We start from the raw sequence: 26,777 nt of genomic DNA on the forward strand, positions 1-26,777 counted from the left end.
CCAAAATGGCCAAGGTCACTCAAGTTACCCCAGCAGCCTGGAAAGTAGTTGAAGTAAAGAACATGATAACAGCCTGTTGGATGGGGCCAATGGGCCATCGTCCTGTTGTCACAGTGGCCAACCAGATGTCTTTGGGAAGCCCCCCAGCAGGACCTGAGTGGTACAGCGGTCTCCCCACTTGCAACTACTGTAATGGAAGAAAAGGCCCAGAGATCACTGCAATATTTCCTGGTTCTGATGATGTGGGTGGCATTGGCTGAACACAATACATCCACTTACCTTGCATCCCTATCCAGCTTGGCTTTTCTCTGGGAAAAGAGAAATTTGCTGTTTGTTTTCTTTTCCACTTTGCCTCCTGGTACCGCAGTTTATTTTATGACTTCCCTAAGCTTTAAATATTTCTGCTGTTCGCTGACATATTCTGCAGGGATCCATGTGATTAATAATCCTGGGAATGACGGTTAGTGAAATAGCACTAAGTTCCATGAGAATACCCATTTTTCAAACACTAAGCCTCTGATCCTCTAACCACCAACTTTCTTGAATAGTTGGCACTGGATATGATGGGGCTGCTCCAGAGCCGCTGCTGGCTTGAAGGATGATGAATGCATGCGGAGCTTAATAAATTGCCCGGCATGTTGAGTTGCTCAACATTATATATCATAAACAGAGATGGAGATGGCTGCTGAATCCATTGCTGTAGCGAAAAGTATAGAACCTTCATACAGTAGCTGATTAATTAAAGTATTCATATGAAATTGTGCTCTGATTGTTTTTTGAGGGTAACAGCCAGAGGCTGCGCCAAGGCGCTTTGACTAGCTAGATGCAAACCAGACACCCAGCTTGTATTTGCATCTGTGCGTATTTCAAATCTGATGAAAAGCAGGAAATGGAAAAACTTGGCAAGTCTCCCTGATTTGGCTTAGCAGAGCCTTTTGGCTTGGTGCATATTTGTGCTCCGTGGGCTGCAGGGAAGTTTAGGTTCATGTGCATCGAGGGTTAGTTTATTCTGGGGCCATGCAAAGCGACGGGTAAAATGAATTTAAGAAAGTTTGCTGGGCGGGTTCACAGGAGAAGCAGAAGGTATGCAGCCTTCTGGAGGGGGGCGGTGCTCTCCTGGTGCCTTAGAAGTCCCCACTCCATTCCAATCCTAAATATACAAAGGCTTCCCAGGAGCTCAGTGGTCAAGGGAAGTCTACACATGCTCAGAAACACCCTCATGCAAAAATATGTTCTGTTGCTCTGGTGAGGAAGTAGCTGTGGAACAGTAGTTTCTAGGGCTATATGTTTAATTGGGTGATCAATGAGATTAACATTGCAATCTTATACAGTGGTACCTCGAGTTACATAAGCTTCAGGTTACATACGCTTCAGGTTACAGACTCCGCTAACCCAGAAATAGTACCTTGGGTTAAGAACTTTGCTTCAGGATGAGAACAGAAGTTGTGCTCCGGCGGCGCGGCGGCAGCGGGAGGCCCCATTAGCTAAAGTGGTGCTTTAGGTTAAGAACAGTTTCAGGTTAAGAACGGACCTCCGGAACGAATTAAGTACTTAACCCAAATTACCACTGTACACACTTCCCTGGGAGTAATCTCCGCTAAACTCTGTAGGGCTTACTTCAGGGGAGACATGCCCTGCTATAGATTAAAAACTGACTATAATTGTACCCCAGTTAACTCGGACTTCATCTTTTTAAAAATTGTTTTCATTACAGGCACTTTTCTTTCACATTAAGTTGTGAATGCTCCTTTATAATCTAAGGCAGAGATGGGACAACATGTAGGTTTCCCACCTTGATCGAAAGTGATAAGAGTTTTCTTTTTAAAATATTTCAGAACCATTGTTTTTTGTCGTTCAGTCGTGTCTGACTCTTCATGGGACTTGAATAACTCAGAGAAGCTATGAGTTATGCTGTGCAGGGCCACCCAAGACGGACAGGTCATAGTGGAGAGTTTTGACTAAACGTGATCCACCTGGAGCAGGAACCGGCAAGCCACTCCAGTATCCCTGCCAAGAAAACTCCATGGACAAAAACTATTGTTTTACTCATGTGCAGATTTAACAAATACACGAAATTTGACTTCTTTTATTGCATGATTGGCAGCCGTAGTTTTTTTGTCCTATTCTGTTGTGCCTTTACAGAACAGGTCTGCAAAGCATTACAGAAGAAGGTGTGAGATTCTCCTCCATAATATTCTAAGGGGAATTAACTGCAAGAATTTAAAGAGGTGCACATTGACCTTCCAAAGGTCTATCATTCTGCTGGGTCCCTTTCATAGAATCGTAGATTTGGAAGGGTCACAAGGGTCATCTAGTCGCAACCTCAACTTTGCCCAGTCCCAAAGTTTTGTTTGCGTCAGAGATTGGCCCTAGCATTTATTGACAGTGCACAGGCTCAAATGTGTTAGCGTATAAAGCTGCAAGCAGACTGAAGTGGTTCTGAGTGGATGCCGACTGCATTTCCTTTCTTGCCAAGTAACACAGCCTTGTATTTATCTGAAACCCAGGAGAGAGACTGCCAGTCAGAGTAGACAGTACTGAGTTACATGGACCGATGGTTTGTCTCAGCATAAGGCAGCTTCCTTGGTTCTTGTGAGTAGCCATATCTGTCAGCCAAATGGGCTTCTGGAAGGATGTACATATGTTTGTGTGTTGGTGAAACAGCAGAAGTGTGACAGACATAGTCAGCTCAATGAGCCATGCAGACAAGCACTAAAAGGAAATCCTTGTTATCCCAAGGAAATGTTTTTCTTCTGCTTGAAGCACCTTAGCTGGTGATGGAGATTCACAGCCTCCCATACGCCGAGAGTATTTGCTGACTCCGAGCTATGGCCCCTCTCCTTGCAAAGCGGACTTCACGGCGATCTTATATCAAGCCAGCAGTTGCCAGCGTGTGACTTCCATCGCTCCACCCCCCCCCCTCATTTGACACCACCATATTTATGATCTCCTGTCATTGTAATGGAATTTGCCATGCTAAGCTTTTCTGTTTACACTGACGTTTAGCATACTGTATGTGTTAGTTCTTTGGCTTGCGGATTTGGACATGCTGATGATCTGGCGCTGTGCGTGTATTTATGGGCGCTGTCAAAGGAGAGGAAAGTGAAGAGGTGTATCCCAGATCATCTGTCAAATGTGTTTGACCCTTAAATCCCTCAAGGCTGGCTCAACGTGGGTGGTCCAGTGTTCATTGTTTTCCTACCCACACCCTGCACACCCACACCCCAAAACGAAGGAATGACATAAGGATTTAAAACTGCTTTGGGGTACATTGGCATTTTGTCAAGGACAGGTTGCTGTTAACATTTGGAGAGCATCCTTCACTCATCTTGTTCAAGCTTATTATAGACAGCTGCTTTATCCAGGCCCGGGGGTGGCGGGGGGTAGGGAGAACAAAAAAACTGGATAGGAGTAATTAAGACTACATCTCATAGAATCCATGGCCTACGCTAGGCAAAATGAGCTTGCACCAGGCTTATCCAACTTCTGTTGATGGGCATAAATCCTTACAGCAGAGGCTGACCTTTCGTCTCTTTGCTTTTTCCTCCCCTTCCCTTCCAGGAAGATTTGCCGGCACTGCAAGTGTCCCCAGGCAGAGCACTTTGAAACAGTGATGCCTTTGGAAATGGAGAAGACCGTGACCAAGCTGATGTTTGACTTCCAGCGGAATTCAACTTCGGATGATGACTCAGGTTGTGCCTTGGAAGAATATGCTTGGGTTCCTCCAGGGCTGAAGCCGGAACAGGTACGCTTCATTACTGCTTGGGGCTGAAAGTTCATGGTGCGTGCAAGTGATAAGGTCCTGCCAGTCATAATGGTTTTACCTGTGACTATCTAAAAAGAAATAAGGTGGAGGGGGCTGTCAGAGGAAGTCCTTGAAATCCCTTCATTGCAACCATCTTGCAAATGCTCTGGGCAGGCAAGAGTATATTCCTCATAAAAAGGTAAAGGGACCCCTGACCGTTTAGTCCAGTCGCGGATGACTCTGGGGTTGCACGCTCATCTCGCTCTATAGGCCGAGGGAGCCAGCGTTTGTCCGCAGACAGCTTCTGGGTCATGTGGCCAACATGACTGAGCCGCTTCTGGTGAACCAGAGCAGCATTTGGAAATGCCGTTTACCTTCCTTCTAGAGTGGTATCTAGTTATCTACTTGCACTTTGATGTGCTTTCAAACTGCTAGGTTGGCAGGAGATATTCCTCATATGCATAGCTGAAACACTGGCACCATCTCCCACAATGGCATCACCCTTCCTCTAAATAATGCTGCAAAAGATTAGATTGCGATTTGTTGATGATTCACTTCTTGCTGTGGGGCCATTTCCTCGCCAGAGTGGTGCATGCTCTAGTTATCTCCCGCTTGGACTACTGCAATGCGGGGGCTACCTTTGGGGCTACCTTTGAAGGTGACCCGGAAACTGCAATTAATCCAGAATACGGCAGCTAGACTGGTGACTGGTGACTGGTGAGTGGCCGCCGGGACCACATAACACCGGTTCTGAGAGCTCTGCATTGGCTCCCAGTACGTTTCCGAGCACGATTCAAAGTGCTGGCGCTGACCTTTAAAGCCCTAAACGGCCTCGGTCCTGTATACCTGAAGGAGCGTCTCCACCCCCATCGTTCAGCCCGGACACTGAGATCCAGCGCCGAGGGCCTTCTGGCGGTTCCCTCGCTGCGAGAAGTGAGGTTACAGGGAACCAAACAGAGGGCCTTCTCGGTGGTGGAGCCCACCCTGTTGAACACCCTCCCTTCAGATGTGAAGGAAATAAGCAGCTATCCTATCTTTAAAAGACATCTGAAGGCAGCCCTGTTTAGGGAAGTTTTTAATATTTAATGCTGTATTGTTTTTAACACTTGATTGAGAGCCGCCCAGAGTGGCTGGGGAAACTCAGCCAGATGGGCGGGGTATAAATAATAAATTCTTATTATTATATTATATTCCTTAGTGCTGGTGGTTACAGCTGTGTGTACGAAGATACTCTTTCATCTATGGGAGGTCCTTGGTCATATGAACACTATTTTTAATAGAGATATAAAACAATGACAGTTTTGCTAGTCATCGAGGCACTTAAAACAGCTGTAGCGCAGGTGAGGCTGACCTGGACTTTGGCTTAGTGCGTTGAGCACATGGTAGTCATTTCGACAGAGCTTCCTAGATGAGCTTGTTGGTTATACTCGATTGGTTGCAGCTGAACCAGGCTTGTTCCAGGAAACAGCACAGTTATGACTGAACGGCCTCCTGAACCACCTGTGGTGACCTAAGATGGAGGAGTGAAGGAGAAGGTTTGGATTGATTAATATGATTTTTAGAATTCACAGGCAGCCCGTTCAACCTAAGGGACTCTGAAGGAGGCTGACATTTAAGACCAGGCAAAATGCATCCATAAAACAGCACTCCAGATAAAGTCACTAGCAGCAGAGCTAAGAAGAAAGCAAACTCTGAGCCAGTATAGGATAGCGCAGGAGTAGATAACATGGCGTCCTCCACGTTTTACAGACTGCAGCTCTCATCAGCTCCAGCAAGGGAATATGGGAACTGTAAGCCAACAAGATCTGGAGGGCAACATATTGGCTCCCCCAGGGGCAGGGGCTAGAACGCTGGGCTTAGGCTAAAAAGATCCAGATTAAAATATCCTTTCAGCCACTGGGTTTCCTTGGACCAGTTGCACCCACTTAGCCAATTGAACGAGGAAGCATATATGCCCATTGTTTAGCCCCTTGGAGATAGTAAGCTAGGAAGCAACTTCAGAGCCTCTGCCAAAGTGCCTGGCTAACTGCGAGTGAGGTTACTTGGGAGGAAGGGGAGGTCCACCTTTGTGGACCAGGACGTAACCGAGAGTCTCCAGCTGCTGTTCCTCCTATACAGGCCCCTAGTCTGAGCTGCTTCATTCCTGAATCTGCAGCTCTCCTTCAAGTTGCAGCCTGCCTGACCTGGGGAAATGGACAAAGGCTATGTAATTGGTGACAGATGACCCCCAGCTCAAATGAAGCACTCCACATTGACACTCCAAAGAGGGTCAAGGTCAGGGTCAGCCCTGATTGCTAGCGTATGGTTCATTACGCCAGCTCCTCAGGCAGGATTGTGAAAAGGCTACCATTACTCTCTTGCAGTAGGATGCTGTTAAGAAGCTGAGCAGGTCTTTCGTTGTGCTAGTGCAGGGCACACATGCAACCATGTGCACCAGGAGGATAATAGCAATGGTATAACCCTGTCAGAAGATGATTAATTCTACAGCGCATGGCATTTGAAGGGAAAGGAAGTGTCTTGTGCTCTTGCGATTTGAGAGAGCATGTCTCCTGTACCCCTGAAAAATCAAACTACTTCTTCTTGTGCTGTTTCAGATTTGCTGGAAAAAGTGTTCCAGTGCCTAAAGTGAGCCTTTTCTTTTGCCAGTCAGGGACATTAATAAGACGGATGCACCAAGGCACGCTGCCAGTGTAAAACATTTACATGTTTCTATTACTTACACTTTGCTTGATTCATTCAGCCTTTCCCATGATCATTTTACACTTGAGACCCGGAGCTTAATTTGCCAAGGACGTTGCAAATGTGGCTAGCTCGGATAATTGCTATGGTAATCGTTTTCAAATCATCCAAAGGAGGCCAAAAGCCTTCCTTCTCATTGCTATAATGTGTTCTTTGAACTTGAATCTGATGCTTTCCTCTTGGCTTGGTTCAAAAAACTGTCCTGCAGTCCCTGAAATGTTTTGGCGCTCCCTTTCCTGTAGGTTGTAAATATTATCTGATTGGAGAAGTTCAAGCTTTTCTTTTTCTTTCCCTCTCTTCCCCCGCTTTTCCTGCAAACTCTATAGTGTTGTGCTGTGAAGATCTTGGCTCCTTAACGTTACAGTTATCCTAAGCTGGATCTTATAAATTCAAAGGTAGTGAGGACCTCTGCCAATCTTAACAAATTATATATGTTTTTCTGTGTGCCTGCTGAATGACTGGGGAAAGGGGGCTACAATTTAGAGGGGCTGCAATTTAGAAGAGTGCACATCCTTGCTGCTTTCCCTCAAGTATTGCCTTCTCAGAAGGTGTCCGCCTCCATCCCGAGCCTTCAAACGCTTTTAACTCTCCTTTAGTGAAATCCTCAGTGCGAATGTCTTGACATTAGAGCCTTTAAAAGGGGGGAAATGGAAGATGAACGCAGCAGCAAATGGGCTGGCAGCGCTTCTGTCCTTGTTGTGTCTTAGTAATTTGAAGGCCCAGGACTTTGGCGTAGTCTGTGAATTGAAGGCATGAGAACAGCAAATGAAGCTGCATTATTGCTGCTTAGCAACATACTCTCTGCCTGTAGGTGCTTAGCAACAGGTGATCTTTCATTCCTGGTGTGCAGGCACTAGATTCCTACATATGAACAGGATTTAATGGTCTAGATGAGGAGTTGGGTAGCGTAGGGCACTGCTTCCACCTTCTGCAAGGTCTGGAGAGGCTCTTGCAAGTGATACAAAGGCATGCCACTTAGGACCAAAGTGTCTCAAAACCTATAGGGTTTTTGCAGAACAACATGTAGGAAGACCATTTGGGCGCCTTTGGGAGGAATGGTAGGATATATATTCTAGTAATAAGTAGTAGTATTAGTTCTAGGGACGTGGGTGGCGCTGTGGTCTAAACCACAGAACCTATGGCTTGCCAATCAGAAGGTCGGTGGTTTGAATCCCTGTGATGGGGTGAGCTCCTATTGCTCGGTCCCTGCTCCTGCCAACCTAGCAGTTCAAAAGCACATCAAAGTGCAAGTAGATAAATAGGTACCGCTTCGGCGGGAAGGTAACGGCGTTTCTGTGCGCTGCTCTGGTTCACCAGAAGCAGCTTAGTCATGCTGGCCACATGACCTGGAAGCTGTATGCAACCCAAGAGTCGTCCGTGACTGGACTTAACGGTCAGGGGTCCCTTTACCTTTACCTTTAGTAGTCTTCCACAGTCTCCTGAGACAGACGGATGTCAACAAGCAACAAATATTTCCCTCTCCATTTGCTAGCTTTTCTGGTGCCTGGACTTGGTTGTAGGCTAGATGAGGGCCAATAAACAGACACTCAATCCTGGCAAAATGGAGGTGCTGTTTGTGAGTGGTTCTGGAGTCCAGATAATTGGCCTGTTTTGGATGGAGTCATACTTCCCCTGGAAGAGCAGGTTCATAGTCTAGGGATGCTCCTGGATCCATCTTTGTCTCCAGAGGCCGAGGTAACCTTTTCTCTACTGGGATAGCCTGACCATTGTTGTCTATGTGCTGATAATCTCCAGCCTGGATTACTACAATGTGCTGTATGTGGGGCTGCCCTTGAGGCTGCCCTGGAAGTTGCCCTGGATTGCAGTGGCTTGACTGCCAATATGTTGCCCTGTTGTGGGAAGAATTGCACTGGCTGCCAGTTAGCTATGGAACTAAGTTCAAGGTGCTGGTTTTGTTGTATAAAGCCATACAGATTGAGACCAGAATACAGTGGTACCTCGGTTTTCAAACATCTCTGTTGACGAACATTTCGGTTTACGAATGCCGTAAACCCAGAAGTAAATGCTTCGGTTATCGAACACACCTCAGAAGTCGAACATGCCACATGGCTTCTGCTGAGTGCAGAATCTTGAGGCCGAGCTGTCGGCTGTTGAGTCCTGAGCACCCACACAACACAGAGGTGATATTTGGGCTTATTTGGTGCCTGTGTGCAATCAGTCTGTGCTTATCTCATCTCAGGAGCACTCGTGCAACCAGTTTGGGAAACCGGGCCTTGGTTTTCAAACGTTTCAGAACTTGAACGTTCTTCCGGAGCGGATTGCGTTTGAAAACCTAGGTACCACTGTACCTGAAATATCACCTCACCCTTTACATGCTCCGCAGGTGAGGGCCTCCTGTAGGCCATCTTGTGAAGAGGACTGTTGCACACAGTGTAGGAACTGGGCCTTTTGCATTGTGGCACTTATATGTTGGAATTCATTCCCCTTGACTGTTTTTCTTTCTGTTGTTTTTCCAGCACCTGCCAAAGGTCTTTCTCTTTCAACAAGCCTTTTAAGTAGAGATCTTTCCCCTTCCACATATGTATTAGAACTGTTCTTAAGATAGAGCCCCCCTGGATTAGGGCAATGGCCCACAGAGTCTAGCATGTTCTCACACGTGCCACCTGGATGCCTGTAGGAAACCCACAAGCAACACCTGCGTGCAAGAGCACTCTCCCCTCCTGCAGTTTCCGGCAACCAGTGTTCAGAAGCATTTTTGGCCACCAAGGCAAGGCAAACATAGCCACCACCATGGCTTAGTAGCTACCAGTGGCCTTATCCCCCCTGAAGTTGCCTAATCCACCTTTTAAACCATCCAATTCATTTTACTGTTTTAGGCTGCTTTGGGCTCACTCACTGGATCATCACTTTGTCATGGGGATGGGGATGTGGTGATGTACAGTATTTTTCGCTCTATAGGACGCACCAGACCATAGGATGCACCGGACCATAGGAGGGGGAGAACAGGGGAAATTTTTTTTTCTTGTTCTCCCCCTCTAAAACAAGGTGGGTTCAAGGTGCATTCACCCAAAGCCTCCGGAGCGCAGTTCCTGCTGCGCTCTGGAGGCTTCAGGCGGCTACCTTGGAAGCCTGGAGAGCAAGAGGGGTTGGTGCGCACTGACCCCTCTCGCTCTCCAGGCTTCAGTGAAGTTCTCCCGCTGCCCTGCGGAGGCTTTGCAGCCATCCTCAAGCTAGAACAGCGAGACGGAGCGCTCCGCAGCGCTCCATCTCACTGTTCTGGCTTCGGGAACAGCCTTTCTAGCCTCTGCAGGGCAGCGGGGGGAAGGCAGCCCGCTGCCCTGCAGAGGCTTTGTGCAGCTAACCCCAAGCTAGAAGAGCGAGATGGAGTGCTCCACAGTTCTCCATCTCCCTGTTCTGGCTTTGGGCTTAGCTGCGCAGCCTGCATTCGCTCTATAGGACGCACACACATTTCCCCTTAATTTTTGGAGGGGGAAAAGTGCGTCCTATATAGCGAAAAATACAGTATATCCCTCCTTAAATAAATAACAGATGCCAGGTTACATTAGGTTTTCATTCTGCCATGGTATTACATTGGAAGTAGTTCTGTGAGGTAGTCCGATAGGTAGCACTCTTGTTAACTTTAATCAGAGCTAGAGATCTGAAGCCAACTATTTGTTCTTCCCTAGACCCAGGACATGTTAGCCCTGCTTGGCACCCCATTGTTTTTGACTGGGTGTAAATGTGTCCTTCAACTCTGATAATGCCTCTTGAGTGTCCAGATGGAGAGGCCTGGGCAACTGTGTTCTACAACCCACTCATTTGCTCAGGCTGAGCAATTTTCAGGCTCCTTTCCAGTGCACCTTTCTGTATCTTTTTTTATTTCCAACCACACACAACTTCTCTGTCTTATTCGCCGTGTGAAATTCACCGAATCCGTGTCTCTTGTTGACTCTTCCACACAGTGGTTAGATTGTCCGTGAATATATATCTCATAACGTCACAGCCACCGGCTAAGGGAAACTTAATGGGCAACGAGCGACACATTTTTAATACTGGTTTAATTTCGACAGCAGAAATAGACGGGGAGAGGGATTTCACAGCTTATAAAGACGCAAGAGATAAGACAGAATTTTGATTTCCTCCTAGAGGAAACTGCATGAATAGAACCAGATCTCCAGCTGATGTAAATAAGCCTAGTTTGATGCTTCGGTGGAGCTGCATTGATTTATTCCAGCTGAACATCTGGTTCATAATTTATGGCCAAGCACTACAGACCTCTTCGTTGCTGTGCTGTTAAATTTCATAGGGTTCTTGAGAATTCACAGTACGGTGGGTGTACGTGGTGGAACCTTCATGATCTGAGCTGGAGGAACCCTGGTTATCTGGCTTCCACGCTTTCTCCCTTGCCTGTCCCAAGAAGAAATACAAGTTTATTCAGTACAGTGGTGCCTCGCAAGACGAAATTAATCCGTTCCGCGAGTCTCTTCGTCTAGCAGTTTTTTCGTCTTGCGAAGCAACCCGCTTAGCGGATTAGCGCTATTAGCGGTTTAGCGGCTATTAAAGGCTTAGCGGCTATTAAAGGCTTAGCGGATTAGCGGCTAAAAGGCTATTAGCGGCTTAGCGGCTTAGAAAAAGGGGGGGGAGCGAAAAATAATCGGAACACTCGCAAGACGTTTTCGTCTTACAAAGCAAGCCCATAGGGAAAATCGTCTTGCGAAGCAGCTCAAAAATTGAAAACCCTTTCGTCTAGCGGGTTTTCCGTCTTGCGAGGCATTCGTCTTGCGGGGCACCACACTGTACTGTATTTCTCTTGGATTGATTTAAATGGCAGTAGAAACCAGCTCACACAGGAACCAGTACCATTGGTGCATCTATCTCAGTATTGTGTACACCAGCCACGTTCCTTCCAGGTGTTTTGGGATACAATTCCCATCATCCCTGAGCATCAGCCATGTTGGCTGGGGCTGACCAGAGTTGTAATCCAGAATATCTGGAGAACAGCAGGCTGGAGAAGGCTAGTCTAAGCTGACTGGCATTAGCACTCTTAAACACAACTCTCCAACAAACAAAGAGCTGGGGAAGGTCTCCTGCCAACCTTCTGCCGCCTAGTAGAGAGTCTCTGCTAATGGCACATATCCCCACCTTCATTTGCTTAGCGACTGGGCCATTCCCAGCAATTGCATCCTTGTTGCATCAGAAGTCATGGGATTTGGTTAAATTCTAACCTGGTTCTAGGAATTTAGGGGAGTCTTGTCCCCCCCGAAACATACAACAATATCAAGACTTCCCTAAAGATAGAAGCATAGCATATCAAGGAGGATAGGTTAACTCTTCTCCCTGATATCTAGTGTCTTGTGTGCAGGGGTTTTCACAAATGGACAGACATAATATTGGACAGTTGAATTGTTGTTGTTTCATCGTTTAGTCGTGTCCGACTCTTCGTGACTCCATGGACCAGAGCACCCCAGGCGCTCCTGTCTTCCACTGCCTCCTGCAGTTTGGTCAAATTCATGCTGGTAGCTTCGAGAACACTGTCCAACCATCTCGTTCTCTGTCGTCCCCTTCTCCTTGTGCCCTCCATCTTTCCCAACATCAGGGTCTTTTCCAGGGAGTCTTCTCTTCTCATGAGGTGGCCAAAGTATTGGAGCCTCAGCTTCAGGACCTATCCTTCCAGTGAGCACTCAGGGCTGATTTCCTTCAGAATGGAGAGGTTTGATCTTCTTGCAGTCCATGGGACTCTCAAGAGTCTCCTCCAGCACCATAATTCAAAAGCATCAATTCTTCGGCGATCAGCCTTCTTTATGGTCCAGCTCTCACTTCCATACATCACTACTGGGAAGACCATAGCTTTAACTATACGGACCTTTGTTGGCAAGGTGATGTCCCTGCTTTTTAAGAATAGGTTTAAGAATTTAAGAATAAGTTTTTGTATTTTCGGGTTTTGTTCAATGACTGCTTCTCATGCAGAGGGCATAAATCCATGCTTGGCACAAAGTAAACAGGCCGGAGCAGGAATTTAGTCTTATTATGCCGATTCATCAAATGGGTAGGAAAGCTGACCTCCCCACCCCTCAAATTACAGACTACATTCAAATTAAGGATTCCTAAAACTGCATGCAGTTTTAAACTTTTCATGTGGCAAGGGTGGCCATTTGATGGACCCAGCAATTAAAACATTTGCAAGCAAATTGTGGAGCCTGAACATTTCGAATGCGATTGAAGTTAATACAGAAATAGTTCTTCAGAACCATTTCGTGTCTTCTAGAAAATCCAGGATAAAATGTTATAACTTGGGTTTCCCCATGGAGATGCTAGAGGATACTTTCCCAAAAAATACCTGCATAAGCAGTAAACTTCACAAGGTTAGAATAAATAAGATGAAATTTATTTTTACAATCTGTGGGTTAAAAAAAATAAATTTGGATTACCCGCCCCCCTAAAAAAAAGTTTGACAAGGATGAAATTTGAACGATACAGATTCCCGAAAGGATATGATATCTGTTTCCAACACTCAGATCTTCTTATGGTATTGTTGACCATACTAAAAAATACAAGTTCTTACATTTTATTATCTGTTCGCCCTTAGTAAGTTTGGGCCTCAGTATCTTTCATGCTGGGTCATGGATTCAGTTTTAAGAGGTACTGAGCATAGGCTTGTATAACACTGGCACTACAGGTTATTTTAATAAACACCACATATAAGTGAAATGTAATGGGGAGATCTAATTGCAAATTTAAAGATCAATGTTTAGGGGGAAACATTTTTAATTATTATCCACGCCTGAAGCAAAGCATTTAGCTGAAAGCCTGGTCATTCCGCAAGGTGTTCCCACCCTTGATTCCCCAGTGCCATTAGATAAAAGGGTTATTGATACAGATGACTTCTTCAATTCAGCGCTCACTTATACACATGCAAGTTTTATTGGCAATAGTGCCAGTTCCCCTCCTCAACCTGTTGGGAAGTTTGTGATGCTTAAATCACATTGAAATAAATGGGATGTTATAGTTTAAGACTTACTCGGGTCCCATGGATTCCAAGAGGACTAAAGCAGCTTTAAGTATCTCATTATGTGGAATTTAGCAGTATTGATTTCAGTGGAATTTACTTCTCAATGCCAAACATGGGTCTGTGCTGCCAAATCTCTTATCTATATTCAGGATCAAAGTGTTAATTCGGCCTTTGCCAACCTGGAGCTGATGGGAGCTGTATTCCAAAACATCTGGAGGACACCAGTTTGGCAAAGGCTGAGTTAATGAGCATTCAAAAACTTCTTCCACTAACATAGCATTTTTAGCCACCAGATATCTTGTCCTTTGTTTTATAGTTTGGGACTAAAAATCAAATGAAAGGTTGGTTTCCAGCGCCAGAGGCAAAGGATTATATGCACACCTTCTTGTTCCTTAATTATAATATGGATTAATGTGGTTTTCAAACAGCAACAAACGTACAGAGGTTCTGTTTGAGGGATGTTTATACTGATAAAATCAGTTGTTTATACTGATTACATCTGCCTGTGTGATCCCTTTTCTGCCAGTCACTTTCCTGGAAATCCTGTTTAGACAGCCTGGCTGTTTGTGATCAATCACCTATGCTATTTTCTCTTTTGTTTATTGTAAATAGTGATTTAGATAGTGAGCCCCCTGAGCAGTGATGTACTGGTTTTCCTAAACCTTTCCTCAAAGTTTTAGTGCATCTTTGGTGCTCCGCGCAATTAAGCACTATAAAACAGGAGAGAGCCATTCTTCATTGGGCAAACACGCTTCCTTATCCAATCATTCATTTCTTCAACGTTAGAATCACAGCTAAGCCCCAAATGCCATTTTGAAGCAGAAATTGAGACATTGATGAATAACTTCAACAACATGGCAGTGTGTTTATTTAGTGTTTTTTTATTTAAAAAAACCCAACAACCACCCATGTGCAACAACACATTTTTGTACTGTTTTGCTTGGATTCAACAAATGCTTGGATATGAAAACAAATGAAGCCAATTCCACAAACTACCTAGATTCACATTAAAAAAAATCTTTATCTAAAGGCACAGAGGAATCTAGCATGGAAATATCTTGTGGAATGCTACTGTCTGGGTTCAACTGCACAGGTAGGAAAAGAACCACAAACAGAACCACTGTACTAAAGTACCCCCACTACCCCCTCACACACAAGTAACCTAGGAAGATTTAATTTGATTTATTTCTGTGCTGCTTTTCATCCAAACAAATCCCAAAGCAGCTTACAAACCATAAATAGCAATGACATGATAGAACATTACAAATACAGCACAAATCATATAGAATAATTAACTAATCATCCGTGAAACAATTACAATCTATAAAACACTGTTAACAAAGCAACAATGGAAAAATAAGCTAAACATCACAATTAAAGCAAAGTCATATTCCGTGATCAACAAATCAATACAGCATTTATATATATATATAAGACAATATTAACAACATAAACAACCAAAAGATAAACTAAGCACCGTTAAGTTCATACACCCTCATAACTCATAAAATTCACTCTGTTCAGCTCATTAAAATACACATCCACATAATATACCTGTGGCAACTCCCTCCTGAAGGTCCTTAAAACTGGAGGTGGGCAGCACAGGTGGAACCAACCCCTGCCTGATGACCAAAAGAGTCTCTCTCCTCATAGTTCTTCCTCTGGAAACAGCTCCCCTATGAAGGCTCCTATGGCTGGAGGTGGGGCAAGGCAGGTGGGAAAAGCCATTACCTGCTGGCCAACACAGAATCTCCCCTCACCATGGGTACCATGGTCAGTGATATCAAAAGCCACTGAAATATCATGTGAGAGTAACAGAGTTGTACTCCCCTTATACTTCTCCCAATACAGGTGAGTCAGCCGTGAAGCAGAACCTCAACTGAAGTGGCTCCCCTCTTAGGGTGATGATCGCTTTCTCTCAAACCTAATTTGTTTTAGGCGTCAATTATAATCCGGATGAACGGTTGCTGACAGCCCTCTCAATTGGCGCCTCATGCAGAGAACATATAGTTCTGTTTATAGACCCTTCAAAATTTTCTCAAGAATGATGACCTTCTTTAGCTGTGTTATTGTTCCTGTATGTCAAGGTTTTTGAGAAAACAGACAAACACAGTGCTTTCTTTAAGAAATAAAATAATAGCCCATTGTAAACATACAAAGCACCATGTAAAAACACCCACCCACCCCGAAACCCTCAATTTATTTCGTTTCAACAGGGAATATGAATGCTCTTTCAGCATAGGAAAATAGGTGGGACCATCAAGGCTGCCCTGTCTGAGGCCTAAGGGAGATCTAACTAGAAGTCTTAAAGAGGAGGCAAGCTCAGCCTCGGATGCCTTTTAAAGCATCTGCTGTTGCTGCTTTCTCTCCTAAATCAGGGTTTCTTTCTACGCTCTCACACAGAGGGGTCATGAGACAGAGCCACAAGTGGCTTTCACACACGCACCCAGCCGAAACAGTCACACATCTCATTATATAAACAGCTAGGCATGCCGACATAACAAATTCATTTCAGAGCAAAGTGGGTCAGTCGGCAAGGGTAAGAATTCAACAACCGCAGATGTGTTTGTGAAACAGAGGGGCCGGTGCTTTAGGAACAAAATTCTTAGGAAGGTCTGCCTAAAGCCATTCCTTTTGTTTCTCCCAACCCAAGGACAGAGAAGTTTGCAGTGCATAGAGTTCGGGCCGCACACAACTTCACAAGGTCACTAGCTGGAATACAACCACAGTTAGTGTGTATGTTATGTGCACATGCCTATTAATAGGAATGTTCATAGGCACTGCCATTTGCAATTGGACCTCTGCTATGATTCAGAGAACATAGGATCTGAGTTGGCTGGGTGAGGGGGGGAACCCCTGTTTTTCTTTTTTTTTTTAAAAAAATGATATTTATTGAAAGTAATCTTAATTACAGAAAAAAGTAAGAAAAAGAGAGAAAAAAGAAATTAAACAATGCAAATCAATACATATATATATAAAAAGAACAAGGCACACAATACATCAAAGCAAAATCAAAAACAATTAAAAACACATATTTCCATATCTTTCTTTCATTATCTTGTTTCATCGACCTCCTCACACCTCCCTTTTTTGTATTCTAGTTATTAATTATTTCAGCAAATCCTTTCCATCTTTCACTATTTTCTGTCATTTAATTGTCTTAATTTATTTTAACCTTATCTTACCATAAAAAACCCTAAAACTTATTTGTACATAACTCCTTATAACATTTCTACTAAAGCCGTATAGTTTCATTCCAACATTTTTCTAACACTCATTAATTTTACAATATTTCTCTAAATAAATTTTTAAACTTTCTTCCAATCTTCATCCACCGTCTCTTCTCCCTGGTCTTGGGTTCTGTCAGTCCTTTCTATCCATTCCATATAGTCCATCAACCTGGTGATCTTCTGTCCGAGGCTCTTAACTCTTTTCCATGTCCCTTCTGCAGATCTTCTTCATATTTATACCTGCACTTTACTTTGTCTTCTGCTGATCTTGTTCTTAATTTCCTTCCTTTAGCACTGAGGAGTAGATCTCGGGGAGACTCCAACCTAACATTGTCTTTATTCCTTCTCGACAGGTCAGCCCATTCTCCATAGTCAGAACTAAAATCCAAAGAATATTTCAAAGCATGTTTCAAAATCCCTCCAAAGTTAAAGGCCCCCACCACTCCAATCTCCCCCTGGCCCAAAACCAGATCCCAAAAGCCAGAACATCCCTGCATAAGGGGATCTATCCAACTTTCCTTCTCCAATCCAAGCGGGACTCCATCTCTCCAAATCTGGCTTTCTCCAGATTCGGTCATCAAAAACAACAGCTTATGTTCATACAAGGCCGAAGCTCTCTCCACTTGTATTACTTGAGGTTCAACAACAACCTCCTCCTTTATCTTCTCCACAGCTTGCCATGTCAAAACAGATTCCTGTGTCGGTTCCTGAGTAGTTTCTGTATAAGTATTCACTTTTTGTCCCAAATCAGTCATTTTTTGTCCCAAATTGTCAATTTTAGTAATCATCACATCCGTCTTCTCATGAAGCTGTTCCAATAAAGCACTTGTCTTGCAAAAAACAATCACTAAGGCTTCTTCTGTCCACATTCTTGTCCAAGGTCAATGTCTAATTCTCACGATCTTTAATCTCTGCAGCTGGAGAATTCCCCAGCTCCACTCCTGCAACAGTTTCAAAAGCACCCTCTAGGGGAAACAATTTCTATTTGTATCCGTCCTTTTAAAAGCAGGTCCAGCAACAAAGTTATTTTCGATTTTCAAATATTTTGCTCCTTTTAAGTGCAAAAGGAAACATTGGAATCAATATGTTTCTCTTATTTAACTATCTGTCACATACGTTTTATTCGCAGTCAATGAACTTTCCCAAAACGTTGGTCTTCCTGGCAGCCCGTTCCCAGGTTCAAAACGGTGGTAATTTATCTTTCTTCACTCTCTCTCCTGCAGGCTTAAACGATCTAAAATTTCCCCCCTCTTCTCCTGCTTCCAAGGGGGGTTTAATAATTTTAGCCGATGGAGATTTAATCCTTTACAAAAGACTTTCCAGACTTTAGCTTGCAATGTCTTTGCTTCGATCTATTTACAAAAGCGGAAGGCGGACTTCCTGTTTGGAACCTTCCCGCTTCGGTGCCAAATTAAGATGTTTAATAATCCAATTTTCCGTTCTACTCACGGGTAGTTGTTTAAAGTCCAATTGTCCACAGGAAAAAGTCAGCGCTCTCCGGCAACAGCAATGCGGCTTCACTCCGTGAAAAGAGCAGTCGATTCGAAGCACCGCGCCGCTCACCCCACGTCGCTCCGGATCCCCGAAACCGGGTTTCCCCGCGAGTAGGGGAGGTGCAAAAGGTGCCAGCCGAATCCCACGTCCACAGGCTTCTCCCGCCTGTGGTTTTTAAGGGGTCTCCGCCTCGCCATGGCAGTCCAGACCCTGATTTCAACGAAGCGGATTCCTCCCGATCAGAGGAAATCCGCCATTGCCGGAGGCGCTAACCCGGAAGTCCGGGAACCCCTGTTTTTTCTGCCCACTGGTCTTTGCTGCTTCTACCTGTTGCCGCCCACTTCCAATGCCCCTCTTCCTTTGTTACCTACCGGCTTGCTGGTATTACAGCCATGTTTTCGCTCTTTTAAAACAGTCTTTGAAAAGAGGCCCCATGGAACATGTGTACTCTGTGTCCATGGGGCCTCTTTTAAAGGACTCACCCTGTATAAGTGTGCACATTCACTAATGGCAACTGTGCATGTAAACAGATAGAGTGACAATGATGCAACCAATAGACAGTTTAAGAGCTGCGCATAAAACACATGCTCAGCAGAGGGTGGCCAGTTAGGCATTGCCAAAAGGGGGAGGGTGCATCATCAAAAAAAGAGGTCAGTGATTTGTGTAAAATTTGTATGTGGGAATTTATGTGTATAGATGCAAATTTAGAAATAATTACTAAAATGTATTCGTTTCTGGAAAAGCATTTCTAAGCCTTTTAATATTTTTAAATTCAGTGGTACCTCGGGTTAAGAACTTAATTCGTTCTGGAGGTCCGTTCTTAACTTTAAACTGTTCTTAACCTGAGGTACCACTTTAGCTAATGGGGCCTCCTGCTGCCGCCACGCCACCGCCGCACGATTTCTGTTCTCATCCTGAAGCAAAGTTCTTAACCCAAGGTACTATTTCTGGGTTAGTGGAGTCTGTAACCTGAAACGTCTGTAACCTGAAGTGTCTTTAACCTGAGGTACCACTGTATGTGAAAACATCAAAACAAGAGACTATGTCACTGGATGACACTGATTATCTGTATTTAAATGGAAATACAACACATCCCACTATAGTAGGAAAAGACACCAGGTGACTTGTTTGCTTCCCAGCTGCTAACTGCTGCTTCATTGCCTCAGCTGCTCTTCTTTCTTAATGGTTCTTTATTTGGAAGCCAGATTTGGATTGAGCTGCCCTCAGATAGAGGACTGTCCTCAGGTGGCCCTTTGAAAAAAGTAGGACGCATGGCCACCATAATTCAACACTGTAAATATGGTGGAAACAGGCAGACTGAGGGATCAGCAGAACTGTGGAATGAGTGGTTCTGAAGATCCAAACCTACCAGATCTGGGACTAAAGGTGCCATGTGAAAGAAAGCCCTGTTCTTCAAAGTCTTATCTCCATTGCACAATTTATTGGAATCACTTATTGTGTGAATCATGATGGTTCAGGCCATTCCAGCCCTTGCTCAGAAACTTAGAAATAAGTTAAAGCATCGTTTATAAAATCTCCAAGTAGTTCGTAATATACATAAGAATGATAGAAGCCAACCAGTGCTAACACTTAAAACATTCAGATAAGCAGAGACATAGTTGCAACAACTACAGCAGCCAGACTCAAGGGGGGAAACCCCTCATATCAGCCATCAGGAAACATCATGTTAAATAGAGAGATTTTTAGCTGTCTATGAAAACATCCCACCATCGGTGCTCGCCTGCTCTCCATAGGGAGCTCATTCCCCTCCTCCGTGAGACCCATAAATTATTGTGAAAATCTTGAAAATCCTTTTTTTTAATGTTTAGGAAAGGGTCAGGCCAAGTGTGGAAATTCTCCAGAACTCAGATTAGATGAGATAAACCTGAGAATGGCTATAGTGTGTCTGAAGGACTTGGAACCGTGAAAACTTATCACTAAAGCCCCTGTGTTTAAAACTGCAGGATCCTTCTGTCAAAGGCCTGACTCATCTTTTCGAACATTTGCAGTTGGCATCATTACCATGGCCCTGGCTGGAAATCTTAACTGCCAAGTGAGACGTTGTCACGCTTAACTGGCGTACCAGCTATTATTTCCTGAGGAAAGGAAATGCTGCAGAATTAAAACTTTTAAAGGGGCCTGGTTTATGTAGCACCACATCAAAACAGAATGCATCTGTCAAATGTAGCCCGCCCTCTAATATATGCATGCAAATACTATGCAACATTTGTTAAGCTTGGTTTTTTTAATAATAAAAAACAAAAGTAAGTCCCAGTGAATTCAGTGAGACTTCCTTCCTAGAAAGTACAAGAAGGCTGTCTTATGATGCAGCATTATTACTGCACTAAAACCAAACCACTCTACCTGAAGAGTGTCATGGTGGCAAACAAACTAGCATGATAGTGATAGTAATATTAATAAGTTGACTCTGGACAAATTGAAAGTGTAGAACATGTGCTTCTCCAGTGCTTGTTTTATAGAGATTTATGCTCTGACCTTATTTTGCCTGTACTCCAGAAATATACTAGGAGTTTTGAACAGTTTCTTGCCACTCTGCTGCTCCTAGATAAAGTAAAAGTAAAGGTAAAGGTCCCCTGGATGGTTAAGTCCGGTCAAAGGCGACTATGGGGTTGTGGCACTCATCTCGCTTTCAGGCCGAGGGAGCTGGTGTTTGTCCACAGACAGCTTCCCGGGTCCTGTGGCCAGCATGACGAAACCACTTCTGGCACAACAGAACACCATGACGGAAACCAGAGCGCATGGAAACACTGTTTACTTTCCTGCCATAGCGGTACCTATTGATCTACTTGCACTGGCATGCTTTTGAACTGCTAGGTTAGCAGGAGCTGGGACAGAGCAACGGGAGCTCACCCTGTCACAGGGATTCAAACCACCAACCTTCTGATCGGCAAGCCCAAGAGGCTCAGTGGTTTAGACCACATCGCCATCCGCATCCCTAGATAAGAATCCCTGTATATCATACCAAGTGGCCAAATATTGTGCAGCAGCAATTAAAATACAACATATAATGACTAGCTCTGAGGAGCAGCATAATATATCAACGGATGGTCATCCCTAGGTCACAAGGGTTCCATTCTGACAGATCAATGACCAACTGGAACTACTTTTTAATGTATATGAGATTTTATGCTATTTTATTTTGTTCTGAGCTTTTAAATTTTGTAACTGGTGTTTTTGTCTTGATACTGGTCATTGACCGTAATAAAAAGACTATACAGCACCACTTTAGCTAATGGGGCCTCCTGCTGCCGCCGCGCTGCCACTGCACGATTTCTGTTCTCATCCTGAAGCAAAGTTCTTAACCCGAGGTACTATTTCTGGGTTAGCGGAGTCTGTAACCTGAAGCGTCCGTAACCTGAAGCGTCTGTAACCCAAGGTACCACTGTACCAAGTCCTAACCCCCAGACACTAAACCATTCAATAGCACACTGATAAAATACCACAAGGAGCCATCTCTTGGCTCCAGCTCCCTTTTAAACAAATAAATCTTCTCCCAACTTCCTGTAAAACCTGAACAAGCTGATCGTATGAATTTTCCACTAGGTAGGACTTGTTCAGAATGGGCACCACCATGGAGGACACTCTGTTCTTCTTCACCAGCCACCTCTCCTCAGATGACAAAGGGATGGGGCAGAACTTCCAACCATGAGCCTAGAGGTGTATGGGATGGAATGCTCCTTCAGTTTAAGATAGTCTCGTGTTTTTAGTAATTGGGACAAAACTCTATTAGCGTATTAAAGCTCAAAACCAGCTTTTTGAATTGTGGTTGGAAACCAACAACTAATAAATTTATATGCATATCATAGAGAGCAGGTATGCGTTAGAACTTACATGTTGTCCAAGATTACACTGTCACCATACGTTCTCCACTTTCAATTTTTTTCTTCTGGTGTACATTGAGAAATTTCTTGCATTTTGGACGCTTGCTATACTCCTCCTTTGAATGTAATGTAAAAGATAAATCATAGGTTAATGGTTGCACTTCACAAATGCTTGTCTGTTAATGTTTGTTGTTTGACAGTGTTGCAAGACGATGTTGCCCTGAAGCTGGCTCCTAGAAGCACGTTTTGCCATCTCAGGGAGTTTTTAATGTCTTGATTATCGGTACATTATCTCCCCATGGGTGTAATCTGTCAGGAATATAAATCCATAGAAGGTGCTGCAGAAAGATTTAGATCTGGCCAATAAATAATAATAAAAAAATGACTCACATTTTCTCCAGCCATTTTGTGTGTCTTGTTTTAAAATTACACCGTTGTTCAAAATTATATGAGATACAATTAAAATTTCAGCAAACGCCAGGCTTGGCAATTGCACAGTTTCTTCTATAGTCCCGAGGGCTCTTTCCCTTCCTTTGGTACTGTAAAAGAAAGCTGAAATTCTCATGAGGCTGCATATTTTTCCAGCATCCATTAAAAAACCATACTGGTGAGGAGGTCATGGCATGCACTTGTCCTTTTTGGATCTTTTACCCATTGGCTTTTGATGAGCAGTAAATTAAAAAAAAAAAAAAAAATCTTCCAGGCAGGCCACACTTTGACTTATATACCTTGCTCCCATAGCTGGCGCCCATGTGTGTACAGTCATACCTTGAAAGTCAAATGGAATCCGTTCCGGAAATCCATTCGACTTCCAAAACGTTCGGAATCCAAAGTGCGGCTTCTGATTGGCTGAAGGAAGCTCCTGCAGCCAATCAGAAGCCGCAGAAGCCCCTTCAGACCTTTGGCTTCCAAAAATAGTTCACAAACCGGAACAGTCACTTCCAGGTTTGCGGCATTCAGGAGCCAAAATGTTCGAGAACGCAGCTGTTTGACTTCCAAGATATAACTGTATTTACAAAGTTTAAGGTGGGACACATCATCAAAAAAAATCTTCTAAATCTTCCATGGGGATTGCATTCATTGCATTCATTCCTTAACATAAATTAGGCTCAACCAGGGCCAGGGCCTTTTCAGCACTGGCTCCAGCCTGGTGGAACGCTCTGTCTCATGAGACCAGGGCCCTGCGGGATCTGATTTCTTTCCGCAGGGCCTGCAAAACAGAGCTGTTCCGCCTGGCCTTTGGTTTTGACTCCGTCCGACCCTTATGTTTCCCACCCTTTATGTGATCTATGGGCTACTTTTAAAATGAGGCTGCATTTTAAATAGCATTTTAACCTGTATTTTAAATTGTTTTCCCCCCTATTATGTTTCTACTGTAACTTTTACTGGTGTTAGCCACCCTTCCTTCTGGCCAGGAAGGGCGGGGTATAAATAAAAGTTGTTGTTGTTGTTGTTGTTGTTGTTGTTGTTGTTGTTGTTGTTTTATTTTGTAATTTGAACGCTTAATGCCCATCACATTCTGAAGGGATGTACTTCTTTCCCCCTCTGTATGTATGCTTATAGGTGAAATGGAAACTATGATTCTTGTTTATTAGGGTAATTGCTCTAGTAATTGAGGTAACTGAGTGGCGTCAATCTCTGTAGCAGCCAAATAGTCTATCCATGCTATTAAACAAACTGATTCTGCATTCTCCCATTATATATATGTATAATATTTCAACAACAACAACAATAAACATGCTTTTAGGAGCCAGTCCTGGACCCAGGTGCCAACTCCCAATCTCTTAGGGGTTGTCATTAGTCCTCTGTCTCTTGCCCTTAGTAACAGACAGGAGAGTGGCATAATAGTGTCACATACGCAACCATTCATGTGAGCAATTACGGATAATTGGACTTGTGTCCTGTCTAGATTTGGATAATGTGTGTCAATTACTGGCCCATCTAGATGTGTCACTAAAGAGCAATGATTTTATTGCTGTAATTGAAATCGTTGAGGGTGTCTTTTCTTTGCTGGGTCTGGGAGCAGGTTTCAGGTTCACTGCATTCTGTCCCGGGTTCCAAGCTCCCAGCAAACTCTAGTTCTCCCTTTGTTTGGAGAAACAGGGAAATGGGAGTCACGCATTTCCATATTTATTTATGCAATTATATCATTTACATTCCTTGAGGCTGCCTTTGGCAGCTTGCTGGGGAGGCAGGAAAGTAAAGGCAGCGCCGGTTCATGGGTGAGCAAACAGAGGCGTCACATTCTTTACCCAGGGCAGAAACCTACATATCTGCAAAATGGACAACCCTCTGGCAACTTAGCATGTGGGGGGGGGGGGCTCCTTTAGTTGTGAGAAAGCTCTGAACAAATTCAGTTCTTTAAAAAAATAAATATTTTATTTATAGGTTTTCCGTTACAAACTCTTATCATTTTCCGTTCTTATACAGGAATTCTTTTTGGCTTCCCACCCAACATTTCATGACGGTTCTTTGTACATCTTAATTATACAGTGATACCTTGGGTTAAGGGACACGGGTGGTGCTGTGGGTTAAACCACAGAGCCTAGGGCTTGCTGATCAGAAGGTTGGCGGTTCAAATCCCTGCAACAGGGTGAGCTCCCGTTGTTCGGTCCCTGCTCCTGCCAACCTAGCAGTTCGAAAGCACGTCAAAGTGCAAGTAGATAAATAGGTACCGCTCTGGTGGGAAGGTAAACGGCATTTCCGTGCGCTGCTCTGGTTCACCAGAAGCGGCTTAGTCATGCTGGCCACATGACCCGGAAGCTGTACGCCGGCTCCCTCGGCCAATAAAGCGAGATGAGCGCCGCAACCCCACAGTCGGTCACGACTGGACCTAATGGTCAGGGGTCCCTTTACTTTTACCTTTACCTCAGGTTAAGGGACACGGGTGGCGTTGTGGGTTAAATGAATACTCTCCCAGAATACTGACCCCCAGATTCCTTTAACAGAATACCCTTAAAGGGGAGGGGTAGGTGATGGCCACAACCTCCCCTCCCATAAACCAAGCTTTTCCAATGCCTAACCACCAAACCTTACAAAGTTGTGACAATTTGAAACCAAAGATGGATGCCTGCATAAGCAAACTGTTCAGCTGGAGCAGCATGAGAGAAAATACTTTCAAAATGCTGAAGCATGTTTAGAGACAGTTTTCATCTAAACAATAAGCACTTGCATTTTTGCAAACAGGCCTAGCCAAAGGGTGGAAAAGAGGGGGAGAGAGGAAAAGGCTGTGAATTTTCCTGACATACTAGGTCAAGGTAGTTGAATGTCCATTTATTGAATTTATTTACAGTTTGGTGCCAGCAGATGCCTTTTGTCAGAGAAATAACTGAATCCCTAGAGTATCTGCAGGCTTTAAAGAAATACCTCCCAGGATTTTTAGTCATCCCTAAGGAACATGTATAGCTATGACTTTAAAAACTGAGGTACTTTGAAATTCGAGGGGAGGAGAAAAAGAACAGAGAGAAATACTAAATGAGGCTGATGAGGAACTTGAATGTATTGTGGGCTAATGCAATTATTTCCCTCGATTCCTTTGAATAAAGTTGGCTGAACTTGAAAGAGAATCTTCCTCTTGTTTCATTTTACAAGGCTTCCCCCCCCCCCCACACACACTTTTTCTTTCTTTATGCTTGAAGGAACTGTTAATTTCCAACATACTTATTACCTTCTTGCCGGCGATGTCTCTGTGTTACGTCACGTTATTTCAACTGCCCTTCTTTATAGAAAAAAATGAGAAATTCATATTTGGAAAAAGATTGAGAGATCAATAATATTTGGGGCAGGGGAGCGGAGCTTGCTTTGCCGCGTGTGACTGGTCTATGAAATGCCTTGTTTGTGAAATATCCTCCCAAGATCTTATTTGATGCAAGACTAGACCTGCTTTAGCAATTCTCTTTATTTTTGCCAGTGTTCCCATTATGTCGCTGTACCTAACTCTAGGTATTTGCACCTGATGATGACCATTGTGGATTACATCATAGAGGCACTTTTAAATACAGTGGCCAGCTTTAATGGGCTATGGAACGGCCTTAGCTCAGGGGTAGAGTGCATGCAAAAGATTCCAACTTTAACCCCCTGGCATCTCAAGTTCAAGGGGTCAGTTAGCAGGTGATGTAAAAGGCCCTGGAGAGGTGGTGCTAGTCAGTGTAGGCAGTTCTGAACTAGATGGGTACATTGTGACTGTGTTCACACGTCACTCTAAGCCGTGGTTTAGAGCATGGGTAGGCAAACTAAGGCCCGGGGGCCGGATCTGGCCCAATCGCCTTCTAAATCCGGCCCACGGACGGTCCGGGAATTAGTGGGGTTTTTTACATGAATAGAATGTGTCCTTTTATTTAAAATGCATCTCTGGGTTATTTGTGGGGCCTGCCTGGTGTTTTTACATTAGTAGAATATGTCATTTTATTTAAAATGCATCTCTGGGTTATTTGTGGGGCATAGGAATTCGTTCATTTTTTTCCCCCTCCAAAATCTAGTCCGGCCCACCACAAGGTCTGAGGGACAGTGGACCAGCTGAAAAAGTTTGCTGACCCCTGCTCTAAGCCATGGTTTAGAGTGAGGTGCACAAGCTGTAGAGAGCCTCAGTTTCTTCTCTTCCCACACAGCTTTTTGCTTTTGATTCACCACATTGTAGTAACCAGTCTGTAGTTAACTCCAAATAAGTCAGCTTCGAAGAACATGGTTAGGAGGCTGACTTGTTGGAACTAACCATTATTTAGTGTCAATCAAAATTCCAGGTGTGAACAGCACCGCAA

The 26,777-nt window shown here is 44.1% G+C and overlaps 1 protein-coding gene across 2 annotated transcripts in view; it reads left to right on the forward strand.

The window, feature by feature from the left end:
* Window positions 1-26,777, forward strand: part of PRICKLE2 (prickle planar cell polarity protein 2) — a 259,498-nt gene that overhangs the window by 165,871 nt on the left and 66,850 nt on the right. For both annotated transcript variants that reach the window (XM_083491472.1, XM_083491473.1), the window contains one exon: window positions 3,562-3,745. In XM_083491472.1, the coding sequence (XP_083347598.1) occupies window positions 3,562-3,745 (184 nt within the window). The remainder of the gene's footprint in view (window positions 1-3,561; window positions 3,746-26,777) is intronic.

The sequence above is a fragment of the Podarcis liolepis genome (genome assembly GCF_965112155.1).
Source record: "Podarcis liolepis genome assembly, chromosome: 2".
NCBI classification, from domain to species: domain Eukaryota; kingdom Metazoa; phylum Chordata; class Lepidosauria; order Squamata; family Lacertidae; genus Podarcis; species Podarcis liolepis.